We start from the raw sequence: 23,422 nt of genomic DNA, 5'->3' as shown, positions 1-23,422 counted from the left end.
ACAGATAGACTGTGGTGCCTCAGGGTCTCAGGCAGCTTTCCCCATGTCTGAGCACAGGGCGGGGGCAGGAACGGGTCTCCACATATTGGAGGATGAGGTCCACGCCAGGGCGCCCACCTCAGCACCCTTCTGTGGTGTTCCGCTGCCCCCTGGTGGTGGGAGGGGACCTCAGAAGAGGCACACTCCCAAGTGGGACCCTCCCTCCCTGCAGGGCGCTTTGTGCCTGGATTCTTGCCTTCTTGCCCTCTTCAGCCAGGCTGGGAAGGGTTGACTAGGGTCCAGAAGGCTCGGCCTGGGCTGGGGGTGGGGAACACAGGTGTGGGTAGGGCAGCAGGTGGAGTTGGTTGGGGCAAGGCTGCAGGTGGGGGCTGGAGACGCTGCTATTTAAGCGTGGGAGTGGGGGTGGGAGTGGCTGGCTTGTCCTTGCCTGGGAGTTGTGCTCTCGCTTGCTGCAGGGCTTGCGGGGGGCCACCATAGCATGAATATGGGAGGCCTCTGGCCTTGGGTGCTGGGTCTGGTCTCTTTGCCAGGTAAGTGGGCTGCTAGCCTGCAGAGTGCTGAGTAGAGGCGAGAAGGGTGTGGCTGGAGCCTGCAGGGATCGCAGAAAATGGGCTCTCCAGGGATGTTCCCAGAAATCAGTTCCTAGGGGGCACCAAGGGGAGGCATCCTGAACATCGTGAAAGCAGAGGGCCTGCCTGGCAGGAGGTAGCAGGTGTGGCCCTCAGGCATCCCTGTTTTGCTGGTTATGCCAGGCTTGCTCCATCTGAGTCTGATTTCCAGAGGCCTGGGCTGAGAAGGGAGGCATGGGGCGGGGGCAGCTAGCCCGGGCTCACCCTCAGTGTTAGAGCCTGAGGTCTGGTCCCGCCTCTCTCTTTTGCTTCCTCCCCCTATCTCATATACACAGCTATTCAGAGCCTGGGGCTGCTTTTTGGAACCCAGTGTTGGTCCCCTTAAAGAAGCTCCTTCCTCCAAGTCGTCTAGGCCTTGCCATCAGCTTGGACTGAAGGGAGGCCAGGCAGTCTCCCAGGACTACTTTCTGGGGGTCTGCCTTTGCGAAGGGCCTGGCTGTTGTGGTCTGATACTACCCAGCCCCCACCCCCCAGGCCCTGTTGTCCTCTCTCGCCAATGAGGGCACTTCGGGCATCATGGGTATGTGCCCGTCTGGGCCAGGTTTGATCCTAGGAGCACCCTCAGCCTCCAGCTGCTCAGAAGCCTGTGGAACCAGCTTCTCGGAGGGCCTGAACCCCGAGGGGACCCAGACATCCTGGGACAAGGACATCCCTGCGATTAACCAAGGTGACGGCGCTGTGTCTTCTTGTGGGGTGGAGGGGCTACGAAATTGTCCACGTAGTGTGGTAAAAACCACGCAGAACACGCGGATGAGCAGAACGAGCTGGAACTGTGCCAGCTTACTGGGCTCTGGGTGAGTAGCAGTTCCTCGGTCTATGGGCAACTCTTGAAAAGTCTGTATTTCTGTACCTTTTCCATGAGATTGTTGCTTTCATAAGAAGGGAGGAAAGCCTACGTTTTTAAAAATGGCCCGATAAAAACGTGGGTCTTCAGTTGCTCCGGCTGGTGTTAAACTAAGTCATCAGCGGATGTTCGAAAAGATGTCAGCCACCTGGTGCAGGATAGGCTACAGGTGTGAGGGTATGAGCTGGGCTATAGACACAAAGAGGCATGAGGCCCATGGCCTTCCTGTCTGGGGATCCCCGCTGAAGAAAGGGAACGTCTAGGGGTGCCTGGGTGGCTCAGTTGGTTAAGCATCCGACTTCAGCTCAGGTCATGATCTCGTGGTTCGTGAGTTTGAGCCCCGTGTCAGCACGGAGCCTGCCTCAGGTTCTGTGTCTCCCTCTTTCTCGGACTGTCCCCCACTTGTACTCTGTATGTGTGTGTCTCTCTCAAAAATAAATGAACGTTAAAAAAAAAAATTAAAGAGAATGTATAGATAACCTGGAATGAAGCTGCGGGGGTGGGGGCAATACTGGAATTCGGGTGTTGGAGCCGAAGTGTCGGGGGGGCGGGGGGTGACTTTGGAGGGATGGGGATCTCTCGGACGTGGCGGCTACCCTGTGGTCTGAACCGACTTGGAGCCCCGGAGCTACGGAGCCTCAGGGCAGTGCGCGACCTTTTGGTAACTGTGACCGGTCTGGAGGTAGCCAGAACCCATCTGAGGCTTCCCTGGCATTGATTTTGAGCTGCCATGGATTCTCTCAGCTCAGGCTGCTGGAGCCCAACTGCTATCCGAGAGGCCCTTTACCCGGAAGCACACCCCAGCCCCAGCTGCCGGGAATGTGGGCCGCTAAGGCCTCGCAGCTGAAGGCCCTCTGCCAGGGATGCTTGGGAAGCCACTCCCTCCCCTGCCCAAGGCGGCCCGCCGTGACTCCTTTGGGCCACGGGTCCGTCCCCTGCCTCAAAGTGGAACAAGTCTGTGGTGCCATTTGGGGTCCAGAGCTCCTGTGGGATCAGACTGGGGCTGCACCCCGGCAGAGTCGGGGTGTTCCCCAGCACCCCTCAGTAAATCGCTTGCAAGGTGCCACCCCAGCCCAGGCTCTGCTTCTAGGGAACCCGACCTAAGGTACCGCCAGGGTGCCAGAGCCTCCTCTAAGACTCCTCACGGGGCTGTGGCAGAAACAGAGGCTGGAGACAGAAGCAGAGACTAGCTGAGATGGGGGGGGGGGCGGGGGGAGCCAGACTCAACCGGATCCAGACTTCCCTCCCTTCTGTGGTGGCGTGAGCTGCAATTTCACTTGTCCCCGCAAGGGTCCTGAATATCCTACCAATCGGCGGGCATTAGAGGGGGGACGAGGTAGGACAGGGGGGTCCAGGGCATGTTCCTAGAGTATGGCCTGTGCTGGAGAGGGGGGTGAAGGAGACAGCTGGAGAAAAAGTCTGCTTCTGATTAGCAGAGAGGTTCAAACGCAGAGGGAGGCGTGTGGGTGGCAGGCGCTCTGGGGCGTGTTTGAACAAGGGAGAGATGTGACTGGGCTGAGGGGCCATATATATTATGTAGAGGGGAGACTCAGAGGGGCTGTGTGACTAGCCTGAGGCCACACAGCCTCGGGGGCCCAGGGAAGCTCCAGCTTCAGAGTCAGGAAGGACAGACTTTGGGGTTGCTTCTGGGGCCTGTCCTTAGAGTCTGGATTCTGGGGGGCATGGGCTCACACACTCCTTCCCTTCCTTCCCAGGGCTCATCCCAGAGGAAACCCCAGAGAGCAGCTTCCTCCTCGAAGGGGACATCCTCCGGCCGGTGAGCAAGCATACACATCTGTGTAAATAACTTCACGATGTTGTTGGAGGCCTTTGAGCCCAGCCTCTGGTGTCATGGGGGTGTGACGTGTGAAGGACCTGTCTCTGTCGCTCGTAGCTTGATAGACCACCCCCTCCCCCCGCCCCCCTTCTTGCTAAAGTCAGTGAATTTCCATAATTAGCCAGACTGAAGGGAAAAGAAGGGAGGGTAACTTCTATAGTGGTAACAGCAATCGGCCTCGGAGGGCTTCCTGAAGGAGGGCATTTGAGCCCTCAAGATCCAGCTTGGTACTGTGCCCAGGGGAGGTGCTCAGAAAGTACTGGAATAAAGGAAAAGATGAGCACAGATCGGCAGAGGGGCTGGTGGGGCTGTAGGGCGGTGGTGGTCGTGCACACCGGGGTGGTGGCCACGGTTTGGGGAGGTAAGGCAGGGACCCCATCCCCGTGGGAAGTGAGGGGTGGAGTCAGAAAGAGAGAAGGCTGGGTGGGAACTGGGGTGACTTTGCCAGGGAGCCAAGAATGCCCGGTGTTCAGGGGAACAGAGCCATGTTTTCAGGAGACTGGGAGGCAGAGGTGCCCAGACCAGAACCGCGACCTGGTGACAGCAAGACCCTTCTGGGGTTTGGTGACTGCCCACTTGAGGGCACAGCGTGAGGCTGGGCTGCAGAGTCAAAGGCTGGGGCTGGGCGGGAGCCCTGGGGGTGGGGTGAGGCCCCTGTTTCCGGTTATTCAGTGAGGCCGGGGTAAGAGCGGAATCCAGGGAAGCCTGTGGTAGCCAGTGGGGCAGGACCCGCTGGGCTTCTGTGAAGCCCGTGCCTCCAACGGTTTTGGTTGCTGGAAGAGTGGAAAGAGGAGCTGCTGAGGCCAGGGGTGTTGCCTTAGCATGAGCCCTAACATTCAGGGACGTTCGGCTGACTGCTGTTTCTGGAAGGATGGGGCTGCTGGTGGGCCTTTGAGCTCTTTGGAACTAGGCCCCCCTGGGGAGCTGGGACGCCTCGTCAGCCTCGTCGGGAACAAGTAGTTTTGTTTTTCTGTTGGATACAATCGGTAACAAGTTCTGTTGTGTGGAGCAAAGGGTGGTGGTGGTCACCACGGCTCACCTAGCAGGCCCCCACATCTCCCACCGCTCTGTCCTGTTTCTGATGTCCTCCTCACCCTCCTGGACCTGTGTCCTGCTTCTCACATCTTTAGGGTTCTTATGGCCTGAGATTTGGCACCACTGGGGGCAAGATGCTAGGCTAGTCCTACCCCAGGGGTCTAGTCCTACCCCAGGACTCCCCAGGGGTCCCTGAAGTGCCCTCTCTCTTCAGAGTCCCTTGCGGCTGTTCTCAACTACCAGCAACAAGTGGCCCAAGAACGGGGAGGTCGTGGAGGTCCCCTTCCTGATCTCCAGCAGATACGGTGAGTAAGCACGCGCTCTGGGTCCTGGGAGCCGTGGGCCTCCCTCCGGCCCCGGCCCCTTCCTCCCCGTGCAGCCTGGGCTCCTCTCTGGGTTTCTTCCCTCTGCCTCTCCTCACGGATACCATCAAAGAGCCTTTCCACAAGAAGCCCTTTTATTCCCGAGAGCCTCCTGAGCTGGGAGGGCCAAAACCCCAGAAGAGCTGATGGGGGGGACAGCCAAGGACTATCTGACCTATTTCAAGACCAGTCCAGAGGACAGGGACCTACCTAAGGTCACAGAGCTGGGGCCTGTCTGGGACCCAGCTTTCTCTACCTCCTCCCTGAGCCCCAGGCTACCCCCTTTTTTTTCTTAATTTTTATTTTTGAGAAAACATAAATTTATGCGGGGGAGGGGCAGAGAGAGAGCGAGAGGGGGAAGACAGAATCCGAAGCAGGCTCCAGGCTCTGAGCTGTCGGCACAGAGCCCGACGCAGGGCTCGAACTTGCAAACTGAGAGATCATGACCTGAGCCGAAGTCGGACGCTTAACCGACTGAGCCACCTAGGCATCCCTACCCTTCCATTTTGGAAGAGGGATTTGAAGCTCTGTGCTCACCCTGCAGGCGGGCTCCCAACAGGTCACAGGGGCTCTGGGGTCTTGGTGGGAGGTTCAGCCGGGGTGTTGCCTCCCCAGATAAAGCCAGCCGCGACATCTTCCTAAAGGCATTTGCCGAGTTTGAACGCTTCACATGCATCAGGTTTGTTGCCTACCAGGGCCAGAGAGACTTCATTTCCATCGTCCCCATGTCTGGGTAAGTACTCCTGGGGGCGTGCGTATCCACGCATAAGCGCGCATGTGCAGGGGGAGTTCCTCGGCTTTCTTCTGCCTTCAGCCTGGCTTTAACTAGGCCATTGTCTAAAACCTATTTGGGGGCCTGTCTCCCAGATCCAAAGCCCACCCCCTCCCCCTTGAGTGGTTGGCCCTGTGGGAGTTAGACCTACAAATACCCAAGGCAGAAGGTGGAGAAGGAGGGGAGTCAGGTGCTTGACGTCCCTTACAAAACCCTCCTCTGGGGAGACTTCACGGTCTGGTGAATGGGGACAGCTTTCATGGGAGACACCCGGCCTTGGATCCGGGTTTCAGAGTGTAGGAACCACCCAACACCAGGCAAGTGCCTTATCTTGCGAGGCTCTCCTGCCTTCTCTGTGGAAGCAGGGATAACGGCAATACCCATTTCCTAGCTTGTTAGAGACCTGAGATCATGTGTGAAAACTTTGACTTGGGGACCCTGGATGGGGATGCTCATTCAATGAGCCGCTTCCGGTATCTGTGCTCCTATTCATGTCTACATCTTCCTTGTACCTCGGGTTGGTAATGAGTTCCAGTGTACCCATTTCACGGATGCCCAAGTGGTGAAGGGACTTGGGAATTGCAAACCTGGGACTAGAATCCAGGATGGAGACTACCCGTTGACGGTCATTCATCCCAGGACATGGGAGGAGGGGGAGGGGGCCTGGGTCTGCTCTGGATCTCTGGGCTGGTGTCTACCCAGTGTCCTCTCCTGGCCCTGCAGGTGTTTCTCCAGCGTGGGACGCAGCGGAGGGATGCAGGTGGTATCCCTGGCACCTACATGTCTCCAGAAGGGCCCAGGCATTGTGCTGCATGAGCTCATGCACGTACTGGGCTTCTGGCATGAACACTCACGGGCTGACCGGGACCACTATATCCGTGTCAACTGGAATGAGATCCTTCCAGGTAAGCCAAATCGTGCACAGCCCACGCTGGACCTGGGGGTCTTGGGGCGAGAGGGCAGCAGGCACTGGCCAGGGCCTGAAGAGTTGCCTGCCACTTTAGAAGAGGTTATCCATTTTTCCTACCTCCTGCTTGTCCACCATTGGGAAGGTGGGGCTCCTGCTTCTCTTTGAGACCTGGAGGTGGTCCAGATACTGCTGCTCTGGGCCCCGAGCCTTCCATCTGCCCACCCAGAGTCATGCCTGAGTTAGGGAATCACTATGTTTGTGTCTCATTTTTTTTTTTTTTTCTCATGAACACAACCTGGTACCTGGGGATGGAGTTGGTGGTATCCTTTGACCCTTGTTCATGGTGCACTCAACTAGCAGTCCTTCATGTGCCGGATGCTGCTGTGTGGGGCGGGGGCAGGGCTTGTGTGCCCGCTGCAGGGGCTGAGCCGAGACCGAAGGCCTGGAAGAAGTGGACTGTGTGTGCCAAGTCCCAGATGCAGGAGGCTCCGCCCTTGTGAGATGGGCACCAATGGGCCTGCGGGACAGAGGAAGCACAGGGGGGGCCATGTCCTGACAGGTGGCAGGGGCAAAGCCAAGGCTGGTCTGGGAGTGGGCCACTGTGTCGGATGCTGGTGAGCAGGAGCTGTGTGCTGGCCGTGGTGCTGAGTGCTGGGCATCCGACCCCAGTAATGGTGGGATCCCACCCTTGTTGGGGGGACAGCCTGATTCAGGGAACGAGAAGAGTAGAGACAATCCCTTCATGAAAGAGGGAAGCAGAGGAGATACAGGATAAGGGGTTTGGTCTAGAGGAATGGGGATAAAAGGGGAAGGGTTCAAAGGCTTCCTGTAAGTGGAGAACTTGTGGCATGAGCACTTCCGCTGTTGTGGAGGGAACCAGGTGAAGTAGGGAGGGGGCTGCTGCTCAAGAGATCCGCATTCATGGAGCCCCAGAGAAAGGGTGTTCTGGGGGAGACTTGGGTAGCACCTGATAATGAGAGGAGGGATGAAGCTTGAGATCAGAGCTTTGTCTAAGGAAGGGGGGGTGATGATAGTGACTGTACCCTGAAAACAGAGACTATAATCCTTCCAAGGGCTCATGGAGTACTTGCGAAAACTTACCATATGATAGAAAAATATCAAATTTGAAAAAGTTAATTTAAGTGTTTTGTTGGTGACGTAACATGCAAAGTAGAAAATAACAAATCAAAACTGAAAACTTCTTATACTTGGAAGTTCAAGTCTAAAAAAACAACAATAATCCTCTTTTAGTTCCAAGGTTAAATTGCAGGAGTTCTTTAAAAAAAAAAAAATCGTAACACACTAGAACTAATCATTCACAGCTAACGCAATGTTCAGGGAAATTGTGTAGACTTAAATTCTTATCAATAAAAATATAAAAAAATTTAAAAAAAAAAATTAAGCCTTTAAATCCAATTTAAAAAATAAAGGAAAGCAGGAGGGAATGAAATTAAAGACAGAAATTAATGAATTAGAAAACCAACGACACTCATAAACTCAACAGTGGTTTTCTTAACCATAAAACAGGTTAAGACACCAGGTACTCTAGTGGGGAAAAATTGTTTAAGAATGAAGAGAAATGAGGGGTGCCTGGGTAGCTCAGGCAGTTGAGCATTCGACTCTTGATTTCAGCTCAGGTCATGATCCCAGGGTTGTAAGATTGTGCCCCATATAGGACTCCGTGCTGAGCGTGGAGCCTGGTTAAGATTCCTCTCTCGCCCCCGCCCCCCAATTAATAAAAAAAAATTCTAAAGGATGAAGAAAAAGGAGAATACATTAGTATTAGTTGATATGTGTAGAACAAACTAAGATATACAAACTAATAACTGTAATTGGGGGTGGGGAGCTGGGAACTTGGAAGGAAGATAGAGGGGGGGAGGTTTATCACATAGCTCAACATCTTTTTTTGACTTTTATTTTTTTAATCCATTTTATTTTTTTATAATTTACATCCAAGGTAGCACATGGTGCAACAATGATTTCAGGAGTAGATTCCTTAGTGCTCCTTCCCCATTTAGCCCATCCCCCCTCCCAAAACCCCTCCAGCAACCCTCAGTTTGTTCTCCATATTTATGAGTCTCTTCTGTTTTGTCCCCCTCCCTCTTTTTATATTTTTGCTCCCCTTCCCTTATGTCCGTCTGTTTTGTATCTTAGAGTCCTCATATGAGTGAAGTATTATATTTGTCTTTCTCTGACTAATTTCGCTTAGCATAATACCCTCCAGTTCCATTCATGTAGCTGCAAATGTCAAGATTTCCTTCTTTGTGATTGCTGAGTAATACTCCATTGTATATATACACCACATCTTTATCCATTCATCCATCGATGGACATTTGGGCTCTTTCCATACTTTGGCTATTGTTGATAGTGCTGCTATAGACATTGGGGTGCATATGTCCCTTCGAAACAGCACACCTGTATCCCTTGGATAAATACCTAGTAGTGCAATTGCTGGGTCGTAGGGTAGTTCTAGTTTTAGTTTTTTGAGGAATCACCATAGTGTTTTCCAGAGTGGCTGCATCAGCTTGCATTCCCACCAACAATGCAAAAGAGATCCTCTTTCTCTGCATCCTCGCCAACATCTGTTGTCACCCGAGTTGTTAATGTTAGCCATTCTCACAGGTGTGAAGTGGTATCTCATCGGGGTTTTGATTTGTATTTCCCTGATGAGTGATGTCGAGCATTTTTTCATGTGTCGAACATCTGGATGTCTTTTTTGGAGAAGTGTCCATTCATGTCTTTTGCCCATTTCTTCACTGGATTATCTGTTTTTTGGGGTGTTTGATAAGTTCTCTGTAGATTTTGGATACTAACCCTTTATCTGATATGTCGTTTGCAAATATGTTCTACCATTCCATTAGTTACCTTTTAGTTTTGCTGATTGTTTCCTTTGCTGTGCAGAAGCTTTTTATTCTGACAAGGTCCCAATAGTTCATTTTTGTTTGTTTCCCTTGCCTCCGGAGACGTGTTGAGTAAGAAGTTGCTGCGGCCGAGGTCAAAGGGGTTTTTGCCTGCTTTCTCCTCGAGGATTTTGATGGCTTCCTGTCTTACATTGAGGTCTTTCATCCATTTTCAGTTTATTTTTGCGTATGGTGTAAGAAAGTTGTTCAGGTTCATTCTTCTGCATGTCGCCGTCCAGTTTTCCCAGCACCACTTGCTGAAGAGACTGTCTTTATTCTGTTAGATATTCTTTCCTGCTTTGTCAAAGATGAGTTGGCCATATGTTGTGGGTGCATTTCTGGGTTCTCTCTTCTGTTCCATTGATCTGAGTATCTGTTTTTGTGTCACTTTTGTTTTTTTGACTTTTAAACCAGATGAATATATTGCCAGTTCAAAACTGTTTAATATCTTAAGGGTTTTTAAAAGGAAGAGGTAAGTGTACTCTAGAGGCTGGTATGGCAGGTTGTGGAAGAGGCTGGCGGGGCCTGGGGGGTGTTGGGAGAGCAAATACCCAGGGTATGGCTGTTTTTTCAGAGGCTCACTGTGAAGGGCAGGACAGCGGCTGGGGGAGGGGATCTTGTCCCTCTCGGGCCTGGGGGACCCAACTGATGGGGGAAATGGTGCTCTAGCCAGTGGGGGAGTGTTTCACTTGAACCTGGGGGATGGGTGCTGCTAGCCTGAGGCAGGAAGAACAAGGTGACCTGCTGGGGAGTGGGAGCCCAACAGCAGGTGATGGCGAGCGGGTCTCTAAAGCTGGGTTGAAGGGTAGGTACTCTATCTCACGGGTAGGGGGCGTCAGAGACCCTGCGTAGCATTATGACTTAGCGGAAGCTGTTCTGTAAAGGTAGATGCACACTGGTGAGCTTGACAGGGGACAGAAGCAGAGTGAGCTCTAGGAAGCTGTGAGGTCCCTGTGCTTCCACATCAGCTAGTGCTGGTCTGGACCCATCGCGGGGAGGACAGGAGTTGGCAGTGAAAGCACCAAGGAGATGGGGACCAGGGACTGGTTGGTACTGGGAGGGGGGCACATCTGGCTGTAGTATTAGATCTGTCAGCTCAGGTAGGGTACAAGTACCTCGAAGGCCGCTATCACCCCACCCCTCCCTTCCCTGCCTTCTTCCCTTATCACCAAGTTTTGTTGGTTTTGGCTTCCGTTTTTCCCAGGCTTTGAAATCAACTTCATCAAATCTCGGAGCAGCAACATGCTGGTGCCCTATGACTACTCATCAGTGATGCACTATGGGAGGTGAGGACCCCCTTTCCTTTTCTTCGTTCCTTCCTTCTACACTGCCCAGCCAGCCCCCGCTGTGATCTGGATTCAGGTCCCCACCTACTGGGTTTCAGGCTTGCCTTCAGCCGGCGTGGGCTGCCCACCATCACACCGCTCTGGGCTCCCAGTGTCCACATTGGCCAGCGATGGAACCTGAGCACCTCGGACATCACGCGGGTCCTCAGGCTTTATGACTGCAGCCCGAGTGGCCAAAGTCCCCGTGGGAGAGGTGAGTGACTCGAGAAATTGGAAGGATCCTATATTGAGGTGGTGTCAATGAGGGTGAAGTGGGGGACTGAGGCTGCAGGACAAAAATCACTGGGGTTACCACAAGACATGTCAAACAAAATATGTGAAAATGATCACGTAGGATTAAGAACCCTTAGGAATAGAGGTCCCTCTCTTAACCCTAACATGAGTATCTTCCAAAAACCCAGAGCAAAAATCATTTTTAATGTTAAAGCACTAAACTCCGGGCCAAAACAAGTTTTTTTCACTGTTGTCCCATCTATTCCATACTGTAGTGAAGGTCTTAGCCATTGTAGTATGGCAAGAAAAAAAAAATTAAAAATCTGAGTATTGGGAAGGAGGCAAAACTGTCACTATTCACAGACGATGATTATCTACATTGAAAGCAACCAAACCTATTCAATTATTGGAAGCAAAAGGATGTTAAAAGGTAGATGTATAGAAACAGAATTTCTTTTTTTTTTAATGTTTATTTATTTTTGAGATGGCGAGTGCAAGTGGGGGAGGGACAGAGAGAGAGGGAGACACAGAATCCGAAGCAGGCTCCAGGCTCTGAGCTGTCAGCACAGAGCCTGACGTGGGGCTTGAACTCACGAACCGTGAGATCATGACCTGAGTCGAAGTTGGACGCTTACCTGACTGAGCCCCCCAGGCTCTTAAATGAGACACAAAGCAAGCCATAAAACTGCAAAGATTCATAAATCCAACTACATTAGTAACTACTCTAATATACTATATAACTACTACTTCTGTAATGACCTAATAACTAATCAAGACGAAGTGAAAATACAAGTTACAAATCAGAACTCTTGCAACCCATAACTGTATCTAAAATACATGATATATATTACATATTAATATATAATAATATAGATAAACACATGCTGAGCAAAATACAAAGCAGGAAAAAGGGCAAGAGACCTAATGGGGGAAAAAACCAAATGGGAAATAAACACAAGACCATCAACCTTATTCATAATTGAGGAAATGGCAAGCGAAGACCACAATGTTACCACTTTTTACCCCTTAAATTGGCAGAAATCTAAAAACTTGATAATACCTGATACTAATTAGAAAATGGAGTAATGTCCTGTCCATACCCTGTGGACAGGAGTATAAATTGCTACAGCCACTTTGGTAAACAGTTTGACTTCTTTTTTTTTTTTTTTTTTAATTCTTTTTTATTTTTTAGAGGGTTTAATTGACTTGGCCAATGTCCCATAACCAGTAAGTGGCACGTGAGCACCCCCCGAGGTAACCATGGCTCTATGCTCTCTCTAGGGTTGCCTAGTCTGGAAATCTTACGTAAATGGAATTATAGGATACGTGATCTTTTGTGACTGGCTTCTTTTACTTCATGTTTTCAAAGCTCATCCATATTGCAACCTATAGAAGCACTTCATTATTGTCAAATGATACTCCAACTTGGATGGATGAGCTACGTTTTGTCCGTTCATCAGTTGAAGGACGTTTGGGTTACTTCAACTTTCTGACTATTATGATTCACGTTACCACGAATGTTTGTTTACAGGAACTTATGTGAACCTATGTCTTTTTCCTTTGGGTATATGCTTACGAGTAGATTGCTGGGTCCTAGGGTAACTCCAGATTGAATTGCTAAATTGTTTTCCGAATTGGTTGTATCATTTTTCACTCTCACAAGCAGCGTACGAAGGTTCCAACTTCTCCATGCCCTTGCCAACACTAGCTATTATCTATCCTTTTATTTCTATCCTCAGTGGGTACGAAATGGCAGCTCATTGGCATTTTGATTTGCACTGCATACAGATGATTGGCCATCTGTATATCTTCAAAGAAGTGGGTTTTGATCTTTTTACCTGTTCTTCATTTGAGTTATCTTTCTATTGCTGAGTTGAAAGTGTTCTTTGTGCATTCTAGATACATGTCCCTTATCAGACCTATCATTTGCAAATATTTCCTCACATTCTCTAGGTTGATGGTGTCCTTTGAATGCAAACATTTTTAATTTTGATGGGGTCCGATTTACCTGTTCTTTTACTGTGGTTTTGGTGTCCTATCTGAGTAGTCTTTGCCTCAGCCAAGTTCATGAAGATTTAATCCTAAATCTTTTGCATGTGACTTTTGCTACCCAGTTCTCGCACTATTTTTTTGTCATTTATTTATTTTTTAGAGAGCATGCACAAGTCGGTGGGGGGGGGGGGGGGGAAGAAGGAGACAGAAGTAGGCTCTGTGCTGAGAATGGAGAGTCCAATGTGGGACTCAAACTCACAAATCATGAGATCATGACCTGAGCTGAAGTTGGATGCTTAACCAACTGAGCCACCCAGGTGCCCCTCTAGCACCATTTCTTAGACTATTCTTTCCCATACATAATATCAAATATTGCATACTTTTTGAAGTTAATAAGTATAGATAATGTGGCAAGAGCTTTGTGGGTAACTATTGTTGAGGTTGGACTATTAGGAGAAATGAAATTGGGAAGTGGCTGGAAGGGGCTGTGGGTCTAGGGAAGGTTTACCATGATGGTAGACATTCAAGCATGCTTGGATGCTGAAATAACCCAATGGAGAAAGAGAAAGGTTGGATTCAGAGGGCAGAAGGATGCATATCTAGAACATTTGGGTAGGAGATGCCCTTGGTGGATAGGTCTCCAAGGATATGTCTGAGCTTCGTTGGTCCTAATGAGAAGGAAGACCGGTGCAGACCTAAATTTGCATGTGGGTCTTGAGGTGCAGATTCATGCACTTCTGAGGGCTTTGGTCACAGAGAATGACATGAAGTCACCAGCCTCGAGCCTGGGGAGAAGGGGGTGGATGTGAAGGGAAAGGGTGTGATGTTGCCGACTGGGCTGCGGGAGAAGAAAGCAGCTAGAGATACCCTGCAGGGCTGTGGGTGGTGCTGGGGCAGCCAGGTGGAGGCATGGCATAGGTTGGTGACTTGGTTCTCCAGGACTCGGGTTTTGTGGGCAGGTGTGACAGAGGGGACGGTGCTTGAGGCATAATTGCAGTGAAGCGTGTGGAGCCCAAGTCAGATGAGGAGAACGGTCTGGAAGTGAGGAGCTTGTAAGCAGGAAGACCTCAGAGTCCCTGCGCTCGAGGGGCTAGATCGTTGTGATATTTAAACAAGCGAGCTGGAAATATAGGCGTGGGCTGCCAGGAACCGAGACTTCTGCAGTGGTGGTTTCTGGTACTGACCAGGTCTGATGGGGAGCAGGGAATGAACTGTGAGATCAATGGGACCAGAGGGGAGAAGAGTCGCCGTTTGAAGCCGATCAGCTCTGATTTAGTCAGTATCTTTTTTTTTTTTTAATTTTTTTAACATTTATTTATTTTTGAGAGACCGAGCATGAGTGGGGGAGGGGCAGAGAGAGAGAGAGAGAGAAGGAGACACAGAATCTGAAGCAGGCTGCAGGCTCTGAGCAAGCTGTCAGCACAGAGCCTGATGCAGGGCTCGAACCCACAGACTGTGAGATCATGACCTGGGCCGAGGTCGGATGCTCAACCGACTGAGCCACGCAGGCGCCCCCTGCCCCCCCCCCCACCCCCCCCACCCCCCGTCGGGGTCTGTTGATGGAAGGGTGGGCTCATCATGAAGCCTTCAGCGCCTGGGCAGGGGTGATGGGTGAGAGGCAGCACTGAGAGGGTGGAGGGGCCTGGCCAGATAACTTGGGCTTAAGATGAAGAGGTTTACAAAGCAGTGGGTGGCAGCGGTGGTCCAGGAGAGGCAGGGAAGAGCAAGGAGGGCCTGTCTCACTAAGGACATGGGCCCGACAGGGCTCAGTAATGTCCTCCTGATGCTCTGGGTTTGGCAGGTGGTTGCAAATGCAGGAAAAGTTCTGTAGGAGGCTTCAGACATGGGGTGGTGAGAGCAGGGTGTCCCTCGGTACAGAGGACCCCAGGAGGTGTCGGAATGGCGAGGGCTGCAGTGTTTTCCGCCCTCAGCTATCTGGTGGCTTGACCAGCAGCAGCTCGGGGGTATGAGTGGGAGACCATGGAAGAGAGCCCGAGGGCCTTTGTGGTGGTGACTGAGGAGTTCTGTGGTCCTTGTCTTTAAGTGTGGGTTGAGAACTTGGGTCTTGAAAGCGTTAAGCAGGGGCGAGGCAGGTTATCTCCGATGAGCTGAGCTATCCGTATGAACGAAACTGAAGGTCACTCTGGCTCTCTACAGCTGGGCCACACGTTTTCCTGCTGTGTTTCCGGGCCGTAACCTCCTGTCTTTCCTGCTTCAGGGTTCCAGCCCCACAGCGATGGTAGGAGCCCTACTCCTGCCTCTAGACCATACCTGCAGCAGCTTCTGAAGGCATTGTCGGCAGAATCTGGGCGCCCCGACCCCAGTGGCTCCAAGGCCAGAGCCCAGCGCATTGTTGCAGGGCCTGGAGAGAGCCCACGTAGCTGGAAGCTCCCTGCGCTGAGAAAGTTGGGTGTGGGGGCCTCTGCAAGGCTGCTTCAGACCCCAGCTTCCTCCCTAAACTCCAGGCCTGGAGCAGACATTCCTGGTTTGGCTCTAGAGAGGTCCTGGCTGGCCCAAGTGCCCTCTGTACCACTCACTGCTTCTCCGGAAGCAGAAGACCAGCCAGGACCCATCCAGGAGGCTTTGGGGAGCAGCTCTCCCAGGAGCACATGTACCTGAAAGTCCTTTCAGGGGGATGTGCAGAAGTCGAGCCTGTGGCTTCTGTCCCCAAGTGCGAAGGGCATCTCCGTCTAGAGTAGCCCCTGGGCCCCTCCGTCTAGAGTAGCCCCTGGGCCCCTCCGTCTAGAGTAGCCCCTGGGCCCCTCCGTCTAGAGTAGCCCCTGGGCCCCTCCGTCTAGAGTAGCCCCTGGGCCCCTCCGTCTAGAGTAGCCCCTGGGCCCCTCCGTCTAGAGTAGCCCCTGGGCCCCTCCGTCTAGAGTAGCCCCTGGGCCCCTCCGTCTAGAGTAGCCCCTGGGCCCCTCCGTCTAGAGTAGCCCCTGGGCCCCTCCGTCTAGAGTAGCCCCTGGGCCCCTCCGTCTAGAGTAGCCCCTGGGCCCCTCCGTCTAGAGTAGCCCCTGGGCCCCTCCGTCTAGAGTAGCCCCTGGGCCCCTCCGTCTAGAGTAGCCCCTGGGCCCCTCCGTCTAGAGTAGCCCCTGGGCCCCTCCGTCTAGAGTAGCCCCTGGGCCCCTCCGTCTAGAGTAGCCCCTGGGCCCCTCCGTCTAGAGTAGCCCCTGGGCCCCTCCGTCTAGAGTAGCCCCTGGGCCCCTCCGTCTAGAGTAGCCCCTGGGCCCCTCCGTCTAGAGTAGCCCCTGGGCCCCTCCGTCTAGAGTAGCCCCTGGGCCCCTCCGTCTAGAGTAGCCCCTGGGCCCCTCCGTCTAGAGTAGCCCCTGGGCCCCTCCGTCTAGAGTAGCCCCTGGGCCCCTCCGTCTAGAGTAGCCCCTGGGCCCCTCCGTCTAGAGTAGCCCCTGGGCCCCTCCGTCTAGAGTAGCCCCTGGGCCCCTCCGTCTAGAGTAGCCCCTGGGCCCCTCCGTCTAGAGTAGCCCCTGGGCCCCTCCGTCTAGAGTAGCCCCTGGGCCCCTCCGTCTAGAGTAGCCCCTGGGCCCCTCCGTCTAGAGTAGCCCCTGGGCCCCTCCGTCTAGAGTAGCCCCTGGGCCCCTCCGTCTAGAGTAGCCCCTGGGCCCCTCCGTCTAGAGTAGCCCCTGGGCCCCTCCGTCTAGAGTAGCCCCTGGGCCCCTCCGTCTAGTACCCTGTCTTCCAGCCCCAATCTGGCTACCCTGTGTGAGGCCTGGGACTCTCCCTCTGCCCCTTTCTTCTCTATATGTTCTCCTAAGGGCTTCTAGGGACTAGGGGCTTCTAAGGGACTTCTAGGTTTATCCGGGGAAGGCAGGCCAGTCAAGAGCTGCCTGGTTCTGCCTACTTTCAACTTCTGCCCTAGTCCTGGAGGCTGCTGGGAAGGGGAGGTGACCTTCTCTAGGGCTCCAGGGCCAGGGGTCTGGAAAGGGGGGCAGAGGCAGGTTCCAGCCCTGAAGTCCCCTGGGAATCATTCTGTAGGTGAGTCACAGCCTTCCCAGCATGCTAAGGTACTGCCTCTGTCTCTCCCTTGGGCCAGGACTTGCAGGGGAGCCCATGGCTCGTGAGAGAAGTCTCCCATCCCTGATGTCTGGGCGCTAGGAATGTTGTCCTGCGGCTGTAACCTGCAGCCCTATTCCCCAGGAGACTTTCAGCTTGCTCCCCTGCAGTGCAGGAAGGTTCTAGCAGCAGGGATGCCACATGGGGCGACGAGGAAGGGTTGGAGGCACCCTCTAACACTGCACAATGGGGAAACTCAGCAAGAATGTGAGGCCCCTGAACATAGGACTCAAAGCTCCTTCCCAGCCTGTTTTGCTTTCCAAGAACCCTTCCCTTCCACACAGGGACTTGGCCAAAGGAGGCCCTGGAAGGTGTGAAGGGGCTGTAGGGGAGGGGGCTGGTCACCCTGCTTATCTTCCTTCAGCAAAGCCCTATTCCTGGCTCCTGCTTCCTGTGTGAGGGCTGTTCCAGGAATGAATAAGGTCTCCACATGGGCTGACAGGCCAGGAGCACCCCCCCCCCCCCGCCCCCAGAGCTGGAGTGGCACTATACTTATGAACTGTCAGAAGCCCCAGGAAGCCCTGCCTGGAGGGAAGTAGGGGCCTGTGCCCTGGCCCCGTGGGGCCAAGTTCCTCACATGTTTTGGGGGAAGGCAAAAATAAAATTGGGTACTTGCTCCAAGCGCTAGGTACTGGGCTGTGCCTGAGTGCATTTAACCTTGCCGACTGACCTGGGAGGGGCCCTCAGGTGGTTACACCCACTTTCCTGGGGTGGAGAGCGGGGAAGCAGAGGGTCAGCAGCACAGGGCTGGGGCTTGCTGTGCTTGAGTTTGGGGGAGATCGTGGCCTTTGCCAGCCTCCTGGGCCGAGTCGGGGTAGGGGGGGCATCCTTGCAGGAGCCTGGAGCCTCTGCCCTCAGTCTCTCTTGGGTTTCAGTCTTGAGTTCGGGGATTTTCTCAGACTGAACAGGGCAGGGTCTCAGGGATTAGCCTTAGGGAAGGACCGTCGGGTGGGGGAAACGCTGTCCCTCTGCTTGCCCCCCGGACACGAGGGGAGGAGTGTCTGAGTTTAAAGTGGGTGATGTGCTCCTTGCAGGGTGACAGCTCCCCTGGGAGATTCCCAAGCAAAGATCGAGGGTGTCAGAGAAATGAGTGTGGCCGCCTTAGCATCTCTGGGTCTAAGTAGTGGAGCCAGGCCTCTGGTTCTGGGCTGAGGATTCTCGGTGGTCACCCTACGTCAGAGCAGGTGAAGTGCTTGGTGACCACGAGGAGGCCCTCCCCGTTCTTAGAGGCTGCCTGTGATGAGCCTCCATTAGGATATGGCTTTCGGTCTCAGAATTTGGGCTCTCCAGAGGGTGGGGCTGGCTGAGCCCGGCAGCTCAAGGGCAAGAGTGTTTTGCCCTCTTCTTTGGGGGTGATCAGGGATGAGGCTGCCCTTGTCGTTCCCCCATGGAGCCACCTATCACTACAGCTCCCCTTCTCCAGGCCTGTTCCACAGGTGCCACCCTGCCCCTGGGGTCCAGCCCCTGGAGCCCTGGCATGAGGGGTGTGCTGTGGCCGGGGCCCTGGGCTGTTACCCTGGTCTGTGGCCTATTCCCCAATCCCCAGGCACAGAACTATGTGGGCTCACTCATCAATTTGTTCACTCATTGGACAGAATCGGTTGTATTACGTGCCAGGCTGGCTCGGCTATAGGCACCAGGAGTAACATGGTGGGCAAGGCAGGGTTTCTATTCTTGTGGAGGTTATTTGGGGGGTGGGAGAGGGATGGGCCGTGATTAGATAAATAAGGACCGTGATTAAGATTGGCAAATGGGGGGGGCATTCCTTTAGGTTGGTATTTCAACTGGGACCCAAACGATAGGAGGGACTATCTTATAAAAAAAAAAATCCAAAGAAATAGCCAGTGCAAAGGCCCTGAGCCACGAAGAAGGAAGGTGTGATGGGAGGGGTGAAATGAGGTGGGATGGGGGATGTTGGCAGAGCAAGGTGAGTGAGGGATGGTTTTATTCCAGGAGCAACAGGGAGCAGCCACTGGAGGGTTCTAAGGGGAGGGGCAAGATCCAAGATTTAAAAAAAATCACTCTGGATGCTCCGTGGAAAATAGACCGGAAGCAGGGAGAACAGTTGGAAGCTGCTCAACTAACTACGGTTGTACAAACCAGAGTAATGGGGACTGTGGAAATGGGCAGAAGTGGATGCTTCTGGAGTATGTTTTGGAGGTTGAGGCAACCACACTTGTGACTGACGCAGGCGTGAGGGCCCCACATACAGCACCGAGACCTCAGGAGAGGAGAGAGTGTGCGGGCTGAATGAGCCTGGAGTTCAGGGCTGGAGATGTAGTTTGGGGAGTCCTCAGCCTCTAGGTGGGAGCTGTGGAGCTAGAGGAAACTACCAAGAGGAGTTTGGGGCCAGAAGAAAAGGGACCCCAGGACTGAACAGGGATGCTGCGACATTCAGGCCAGGGTCTCTCCGTCTCCGCGTTACTAGTGTTTTGTGTCATAGTTGTCGTGGGGGCCGTCCTGTACGTTGTTAGGTGTTTAGCAGGGCCCTTGGCCACTACCCACGAGATGCCAGTAGGGCCCCCTTCCTCTTGTGACAATCGAGAAATCTCTTCAAGTGCCAGATTGCCAAATGTCCCTGGAGGAGAAGGGGCAAAAACCACTCTCCATGAGAATCGGTGATTGGGAGTTTTGGGGGAGAAGAGGGGGCTGAGAAGGAAGCGGTGAGAGGTAAGGAGGGAGTCAGGCCTGCAGTGTCCCCGGGGGGGGGGGGGGCAAGAGTCTGTCGTCTAAAATGTTGCTGAGAAAATTAAGAGGACACACTCGGGCAAGAGTCCTGAATGACCCAGCAGCAGTAGATTCAGCCGAGGACAGGGTGCAGGTGCCCCATGGAGGGTCAAGGAGAGAATGTGAGGGGTTAGAGACCGTGCAGCAAAGAGTTTGAGAAGCCAGCAGCTACAGAGGACATAGAGGGCTTTCCAGGGCAGGGCCTGGCCCTGTGGCAGGGGAGGAGTGACCGTGGAGGGTGATAATTGCAGGAGCAGAGTCCTGGGGGATAGGAGAGGGTTCGGGACACACACGCAGGACTTGTCCTCGGAGCAGAGATGGAGCTCGGATGCAGGCGCTTGTGGGGGTGACTTCCTGCCTAATGGCTTTCATCTTCTAAGTCCGAGGCAAAGGCACAGCTTGGAGTGGGGGAGGGCGTGCGGGGCGAGGAGGAGGAGGAGAGGGATGCGGATTCTGAAGAGTGGGAAAGGTGAGCACGCTAGGGAAGTCTGGAGATCTGTGGTCCTGACTTTAAAGCGAGGCTAGTGGATGCAATGAATGTCTTGCACCGGAAAGAGCAGCTGTTCGGGTAAGAGCTGGGGGGGGGGGGGGGGGGCGGTGATTTAGGTCTGACCAGGGTTGGGGTTTTGTCGGGTGAGGTGTGATGGAGGAGAGGGTGGTGGTCTTACATTATAGAGGGCGTGGCTCAAGGGCCTGGGAAGGTCAAGGGGTTGGGTCACACAGGGTGGGGGTTCGGGGGATTTGAAAGCCTGCGGCTGCTGGATAAAGCTGGGGTGCGAAGCCCAGCTGGGCGTCGTCCCTGAGGAACCCTGGCACAGGAGAATCTGGGGCCGGTGTCCTCTCTCGGACCCGGAGAAGTGGCTCCAGTGCGATCAACTAAGGTGGCACGTCTCTTGCTGTGCTCTCACAGTTAGGGATGGGACAGCTGTCCCTCTTTTCTTTGGAAAAGGTGGTGCGAGGTCAACTTCCCCCCCCACCCCCGGCCCCTCTTCCCAAGGGCACCCCTCAGGGATGCCTTCATTTGGCCCTACCTTCAGAAAGGCTCCTGTGGAGGTCATCCGTGGACGCCAGGCTGCCACTCCCCCTCGTCATTCAGCAATCTTGGCCGGGTACTGGGGACAGAGAAGGGATGTGTGCTCCAGCGGACGGTGGGGGAGGGGTGCGCGATGCAGCAAACCCATCCACCCCCACCTCAGTACCTCTCTGAGCATGAAAGCAGTACTGTGTAGCATCAAAGAACTTGGAAAGCAAGGTGTCTCTTTCTCTCTGCGAGGGCAGTGGGTGAAAGATGAGTAGACCTTGGAGAGTCGGCGGCGGGGGGGGGGGGGGGGGTGCCAGCCCCTGGGAAGGACTGGAGATGTGGGAGCTCAGGGCTTGCCCAGGGACCAACAGGTAGCCTGGTGGGGCCAGGAGGGCAGGCCAGTGCCCATCATGGCCTTCCTCTCCCACCACAGGTGGCTGGGTGCTCCTGGCTGGGTCCGGGATTGAGTCCTGCCAGCCCTGGTGGAAGTGGTCAGATCCAGTTGGGGAAGAGCTGAAGGAAAGCCCCGCTAAGGCCCCGAGGCTCTGATTCATGCGGGGCTGGGCAGAGCAGGCAGTACTGGAAGGTGCATGCCGGGGACGTGGAAGCTGCAGAGAAGAGGGGGAATCAAGTCATGGGATGGTCACCACTGCCCCAAGAGCCAGCTGCACATCTGGGAGGTGGCAGCAGGTGACACAGACCCTGGGGCTGTGTCTCACAGATGCCGTAGCCCCTCCCCTGCTCCCCGCCCCAGGCTTGTGCCCATTCAGTGAAGCTGCCCCTTCAGTGAAGACCCAGTGGGGGAGGAAGGAGCAGGGGAGAGAGTCTGAGCAGCCCTGGCCTCAGCTCCTTCGGGGTCCTGGCAGCCTCACCTTTCAAGGAAAACTTGGGCCAGGAGACAAAGGGCTGATGCTGATTGCAGTGTTGGGAGATACCCAGTGCCCGCCCCCCCACCCCCCCCAGTCTGAGTATGGTTGGAGAGAATGAAAAAGTGGTCCCTCTTAATGTCCCTATGGGCCACCAGAACGCTCAGACTCCTCAGCCCCCTCCGCCCCTGGGACAGGGAGTCTCGGAGACAAGGCAGGAAACTACCTAAGTGGCTGCTTTCCAAGTTCCGGTGGCCACCCCTCAGTCCTCCCTCAGGGAAGGGGCTACCGAGACTTCTCCATCCCTGGCAACCTCAGGGCCCAGGCCCATCCAGCCCAGCCCAGCCCAGCCCAGCCGGTGGGAGGGATGTGTCCATAAAAACCTTGGGAGGGATGTGTCCATAAAAACCTGTCTCTGGAGGAGGTGAGACAGGCTGGCTGCCCTGTCCCACCATCAGGCTGTCGGGCGATCCACCTAAGAAAACAGCTGAGTGGAATGGCAGGAGGCAGGGGCGGACTTGTACGAGGAACCCCAACACCCCCTGCCGTGTGAGCCTGGGTAGGGGTGAGATATTGTCTGTGGGCACTGAGCGGCCATTCCCTGGTCCCGAGAAGATGGGACAGTCAGGAAGGGAGGTGCAGTATGCGTGCTGTCTCAAGGCCTGGTCCTCTGGAGGAGGCCCACTTTCAGCAGTGGCTCGATGCTTATTTATACAGAGGATGTCATGCAGAGCTGTGGGCTATAAATATGGGGCCTGGCTCTAGCCTGGGGTTATAGCGTCAGGGGCTCCAGAAGCGGTGAAAAAATGTGCCCTTGAGGCTGCCCGGCCTGACGCTGGTGGCAGCGGCCACAGGGAGAGTGAGTAGGGTGAGGGTGCCAGACGGGGCTCCTTCCACAGCCACCCCAAGAGGGTGTGCAGCAGATATGTGGGGGGTGCAGAAATGGAGGGGGGTAGTGACAAAACACAAAGAGATGCTTCTCCCTTCATAGCTTCCCCTGACACCTACTTTTTCTCTGAGCCGTGTTAAGAAGACCCCACCCTTGCCTGAGTCTCCATTGCTGCTGCTGAGAGTGGAGTCCAAGCCAGTTTTCCTCTTACCTCTTTGCCTTTAGTGGAGGAAACCGAGGCAGCTGCGGGGAAACAGAAACCCTGAAGTCCTAAATCTTGGAGCACTGGCTTGCCCCACCGACCTTGGGAGCCTTTTCCGTGCGCCCCCCAGAACGGGGCGAGGACGCGGGTCTCCCGGCTGGCCGCGGACTATCGCCACACGCGGGCGGCGGCAGGGGGCGCTCGCAACCTGCCACGCGCGCCTCCCTGGGCTCCGCAAGCCCGACGGAATCCGCTCCGGGAGAGAGAGCATTTGGGGAAGGGGTTCCAGGGCAGTCTTCCCGCTCCCCCAACTCCTACTCGGCTTCCTTCGCGGGCACCGGGTAGGAGGGGGTGGTTCACTATATTCCGGTGGCCCCAATCCACCCACCGACCCACCCTCTCTCCTTGGGGCTCCTGGGCGGCGCGGGGAGAGATCAGCTGGCGCCCACCGTCCTGGATCCTGGTGCTCGGACCCGGTCTGCAGGAAGAGAGGTCCCTCCCGGGTCCCAGCGCCCCGTGCGCACCCATCCTTCCACTTCTGCAAATGTCCTTCCCGGAGTCCCGAAGACCCCAGACGCGGATCTCTGGCCTTCCGTGGCGCGGAGGCCAGGAGGAAAAGGGGTAGGAGCGCCAGGGCGGAGGCCCTCGAGGAGGGCGGGCTGCTGCCGGCCGGTCCTCCCGCCAGGCGCACCTTCCACCCACCCGTGGTCCGCCGCCCGCCCCGCCTCCCTCCCCTCCTCCTACTCCCGCCTCCCGTCTCCTCCCTCCTCCGGCGCGCTCGCTCTCCTCCCATTCCCCTGCCGCGGCGG

At 54.7% G+C, this 23,422-nt stretch overlaps 1 protein-coding gene across 1 annotated transcript; it reads left to right on the top strand.

The window, feature by feature from the left end:
* Nucleotides 1–478: 478 nt before the first annotated feature.
* ASTL (astacin like metalloendopeptidase) lies at nt 479–15,745 on the top strand. Its single transcript, XM_047853486.1, has 9 exons — nt 479–530; nt 1,171–1,296; nt 3,189–3,250; nt 4,560–4,650; nt 5,323–5,440; nt 6,203–6,384; nt 10,494–10,575; nt 10,674–10,828; nt 15,059–15,745. The coding sequence occupies exons 1-9, from the start codon at nt 479–481 to the stop codon at nt 15,457–15,459; spliced, it is 1,269 nt and encodes a 422-aa protein (XP_047709442.1). The 3' UTR covers nt 15,460–15,745.
* The last annotated feature ends 7,677 nt before the right edge of the window (nt 15,746–23,422 follow it).

The sequence above is a fragment of the Prionailurus viverrinus genome, chromosome A3 (genome assembly GCF_022837055.1).
Source record: "Prionailurus viverrinus isolate Anna chromosome A3, UM_Priviv_1.0, whole genome shotgun sequence".
In the NCBI taxonomy this organism is placed as follows: Eukaryota; Metazoa; Chordata; class Mammalia; order Carnivora; family Felidae; genus Prionailurus; species Prionailurus viverrinus.
The sequence above is the reverse complement of the archived record's forward strand: the minus strand, read 5'-3'. Positions and strand labels throughout refer to the sequence as shown.